Raw genomic sequence first — 4,765 nt, forward strand, 5'->3', positions numbered from 1 at the left:
CTTTCAGAAGATTGTTGTCTTACAGCAGTGTATGATCCTCACTTTGTCACAGGATAAATATATTCATGTTAGTTGTCTAATATTTTCCTATTGCTAAAATCCATTCATTGTATCCTATTATTTCAGACTATCAACAGAAGAAACACGCTGTACTTATTTTACAAGACAGTTTCAGGTCTTTCAGGCTCAGATTAGAATTTTTGAGAAAGAGAAGAGCAGCTGTTATTTTGCAGGTATGTGTGGTAAAGGCTGTTATTCCTTTTATTTTTTTATAATCAGTGTTTCGAGTTTAAAGTGTGTTTTCATTATTATTAGACCGACAATATGGTTTGATTCAGGTAGATGAAAGTACTGTCAATTAATTGTGCATATTTTCGTTTATTGAAAGCAAATATATTGTTTCTTCATTAAAAAATTTTTAAAACAAATTATTAATCTTAATTTGAGTAGGATATACTACTGCACGTTGATAATTCCCTGTTGACATTTTGCCAGAAAACTTTTGCGTCCTATATCCATCAATTAAATTGACACACAACTAGTTAACAATACCTAATCAGAGACATTTTAACATTTACCTGTAGATTAAAAGTCAAAGCTTTCAATATCCACACAAGCTTCTAAATTTTGAGACAGAGGATTCTGATTTACTTTTTCATAACTTTGAGCTGTAAACATTTTGTCCCAAACTGTTCTCTCTCAGGATGACTTTCAAATCAAGGAATTGCATGTAGAATATTTAAACTGAATATGTTGAAAGCTTTTTAAAATATAACGTTTTTAAGATGCTGATATTATGAGCACGGCTTTACCATTAAAAGGAAATGGTAAATGTAAGCCTCTCTTTTTATGTCTCAAGCAATGACGAAATAATGGTTTTCATTTTATCTCTGAGTAGGCGCGTTATCGTGGAAGGCTTGCCAGAATCCTAGCTGAAAAGATGAAGATCAAAAAGCAAGAGGAAGAAGAAAGGAAAAGGCAAGAGGAAATGGAGCGACAGAAGAAAGAACGGGAGAAAGAGGCAGAGGACCAGGAAACCATTAACGAAGCTCTCAAGTAAGTTGTATACTCACTGTTTTTTTGTTTGTTCTTTTGTTTAGTTATTTTTTTTTTCTAATCAGATACTGAGCTGCCTGGAGCTTTCTAATTTAAAAGTATTGAAGGAAGCTGACCATGAAAGCTCCAAAAAAGATAAACATGTAATAGGAACGTTTCTATTATAACCGTCTTCAGTCATAAAAAAACCCAAAAAAACCAATGTAAATTATATTAATGTTTATATTGTTTATACATGTGGTTGACTAAGTTAGTGAGTCGAAAACATTCCTTACTACTTATTTTTATTTTTTTTTATGAAGCGGTTCTATTCATTTTCATTTAAATGGCATTTTTTTTCAATGTCTTGTTGATCATCTGCTTTAGAGTGTTTTCATGTTTTCAATGGTTACATAGCTGTGTCTCCAACAAGTACAAAGAATGCCGTGGTATAGAGTAGAAGTTCAAAATCCACAACATAGATATTAGTTTGGTATTTGGAAAAAAAAATAGTTTGTCTTTATGTCTGCAACTTGAAAACTGAAAATGCCTGCAAACTGCACCTGATTGCTTTTCAGAGTATCCAGCACGCTTATCCACACATTGTTGTTGTGGACGATAAGCTGCATTGTCTGTGGGAATTTCCAAAGTTGATAATTAAATCCTGTTGTGAATTGTCCCCTTTTATCTTTAATTTGTGTTACAATTTTTATATGAATTTAACTTTGGTAATATTACCCCAAAAAACCTGTTGTAATTTGATGTAAAGATAGTTACTCGACTTCATATTCATATTTCCAAGGTATGGATCTCTTTAAGATCCCATTTTTGATATCACATATTCATATATAACTATTTTATTTTTAAAATAAGGAGAGTAAGTTTCGACCGAAATAAATGTAATCACGTTTGGCTTTAAAGGTTGTTAATTTTTATTTAACATTGGTTTATGTCAACAATAATTGAAAACTAGAAGTGCACAGTTACCTTTGGTTTTTGGATTTTAATTTTACTTTTTTTTGGGGGGGGAGGGGTTGAGGGGTGCAGTTCAGTGACGAATCAATGATGTAATTTTTTTTTTATGACCCCTTTCTGCGTCACTCGTAAACCTTCCTCGTCCTTCACAAAATTAATTTACCATTTACCAAAGACTAGTAAGATATCACTCCATGGTTGATAATTAAATATATTTCTGCTTGTGACTTACAAAGATTTTATCAAGAATCCTAACTTTGTTTATTTATTTAATTTTCTACCAAGTTCTTGTAACATTATTTTATTCTTTTTCTTTTGTTTTATTAGCGTTCAAACTGAGATACTTATACAGTGCATTATTTTTAAATGTACTATTATTTACCATGGATAAAATATGTGTTAATGTATTAGTGACATAACAGCGTTATTAACAACTTGTGGTTGTTATCACAAGTGCGTATCATATGTATGAAATATGATTTTCAGATCTAACTATGAGGCATGGGTTATTTCATACGTATTATTTATTGATTTTGAATCATTTCATTACATTTTTATTTACCATTAAATGCACAATAGTAGTCCCTGAAAGAACCACACGATACAGTATCATAACACTAATAGAAAGCATGGTATTTTTTTCTACATATTCTATCTTTTTTTAAAAAAAATTTTTCTGTTTGTTTTTAAAATGTGGAGTTGAGAGTAAGGAGTTTCTTTATCTAATGATATATAATGTGGGACTCTTTTTGTAGAGATGATTAATGATTATTATAAGGTTATTTTGTACAACGACGTCAAGATATGTTTATAATGAACAGAGTGCGTGATTTGTTCAAACAACCAAACTGTATTGTTATGCTCGCAACCTTAACTACTAGTAATGAAAAAATATATATTTAGGTAAATATAATTGATTATAAAAAGAATATATCACATATTTCCTATATTTATAAAGGACACGAATACCGATCCATAGTATATTCACTGTCACATTGTTGACGTGGACCAATCTCCTTCATATTATACGATTTTTAACAAATTGTCTTCCATATTATTGTAGTAATATTAGCATGGGGAACACTGTCATTTAGTATTATTATAGTTGTTATTAAATTTAAAAGCATGTACCTTAACACTGTTTACAAATATGGAAAATCAATTTTCAGGAAGATGAAAAAGCGGCAATCATGGCAAATTATTTTGAGGTATCATTCCATAATATTTCTGTCGGAAGGGCAATGTGTTCTATTTATATTTATAGATTCTTTTCCTATATTGACGTGATCTTTTACATTTTTTTTCAGCATCACTTTTTTCCCCGGTTTTTTTCGGTGTTTAATAGATTTAGTAGCCTGCTTAAATTATGAATTGGTGTTGTCAGCTTAGTGTTTGTGTTGGAATCGACGCGAACATATTTGCAGGTCTTGTAACCAGACGCAATTATGGGCACGTTTTAATATTTTTGAAATAGACAATTTTGTGCGTTGGTTTGGGAGTATTTCCATTACAACAATGAGACCATAATAAACCTGGTTATCAGACCTGCGAATAAGGACACGTCGGTTGGGATCCTTTTTTGACACTACGTGTTCAACTCACCATCGTGATTCCCATATTATAGCATCCTTGTGAATTTGAAAGGCCTTTGATTTTGAGGAATGCTTTTGGAGCTTTGTTGTTTGTTGCAATACATTTATGATCATATCAGGCAATTTCCCACCTAAACCTTTTTTTTCACAGGGTCCACATAGGCCTTTGACCTACGCAACCCTTAATATGATATGTTGTGTTATGTTATGCTATGTTATGTTATTGCAATCTGGGTGGGGTCTTTAACTTCCCATGATGGGCAGGTGATCACACTGTGTCTTCTATCCACTAATCTGTGGTCCGAGTTGCTTTCTATCTTTGTCTTAGAATGGGTTTACTCAGTTTTGTCCTAGCCCTGGCCGGAATCCTTGACTGGGAGGGAAATAGTCAAATGTAGAGTTATAGTTTTGGGGGATGATATTTTTTTCCCTTGTAAATCATCTCTCTGATAGTTATAATTTTTTGTTTTGTTTTTGTAAACATTTGAGTGTATTCCTATTACTTGGATCCTGTGCTAGTGTCTGGATGAAGGTTTTATGTGAGCTCAAACTTAGTACATTGAATTGTTGATCTTGGAATCTACTCTTATTCCCTATTTGTACCGCTTCCCTTTGTCTTACGTATTCTAGGGTGCTTTAATTGTAATTCTAGAACTTACATTTTCTTCCTTTTTACTGCGCAATTATGACCTAAATGAGTGGTAAGCTCCGTAAAACCCTTAAAACAAACACAAACAATGTTATTACAGTCTGAGAATTATACTGCCGTTCCCTGAAAAAAATAACAATACCTTTTTCAAATTTTGGCCAGAATCGATCGATTAAAATGACCAAAATGTCAAAAACGCGTGAGACTTAATTATTTGAAAAACGAACTTTTTGGCCAAAATGTGAAAAGAAAACAAAAAACTAGAGTTTAAGAAATTCATCAAAAGTTGTTCCGTAAGTGGTCAACGAACTTGCTTCAATCAGAATGCTAATGAATTGGTCGATTATAAGGAAAAGTGGCTATTCCAAAAGTTTGCGAGGGCCAAAGGTCATGATTCATTTTTAACCAGTGAACTGTCGTACTCTGGATAGAAATGTATTAAGTTGGGTTTTTTTTGTCAGAAAACTCGTCCTTCAAATATTGATTGATTTAAATTATCCTCATCTTGGCAAAA

At 32.1% G+C, this 4,765-nt stretch overlaps 1 protein-coding gene across 7 annotated transcripts in view; it reads left to right on the plus strand.

The window, feature by feature from the left end:
• LOC144976996 (unconventional myosin-VIIa-like) overlaps positions 1-4,765 on the plus strand; it is a 175,150-nt gene that overhangs the window by 109,915 nt on the left and 60,470 nt on the right. For 3 of the 7 annotated variants that reach the window (XM_078921672.1, XM_078921687.1, XM_078921704.1), the window contains exons 14-15: positions 127-233; positions 899-1,056. The exons of the other annotated variants lie outside the window; for them this stretch is intronic. In XM_078921672.1, the coding sequence (XP_078777798.1) occupies positions 127-233; positions 899-1,056 (265 nt within the window). The remainder of the gene's footprint in view (positions 1-126; positions 234-898; positions 1,057-4,765) is intronic. 7 annotated transcript variants of the gene reach the window in all.

This window comes from Berghia stephanieae, chromosome 1 (genome assembly GCF_034508935.2).
Source record: "Berghia stephanieae isolate SIO BIC M18660-M18661 chromosome 1, UCSD_Bste_1.3, whole genome shotgun sequence".
NCBI lineage: Eukaryota > Metazoa > Mollusca > Gastropoda > Nudibranchia > Aeolidiidae > Berghia > Berghia stephanieae.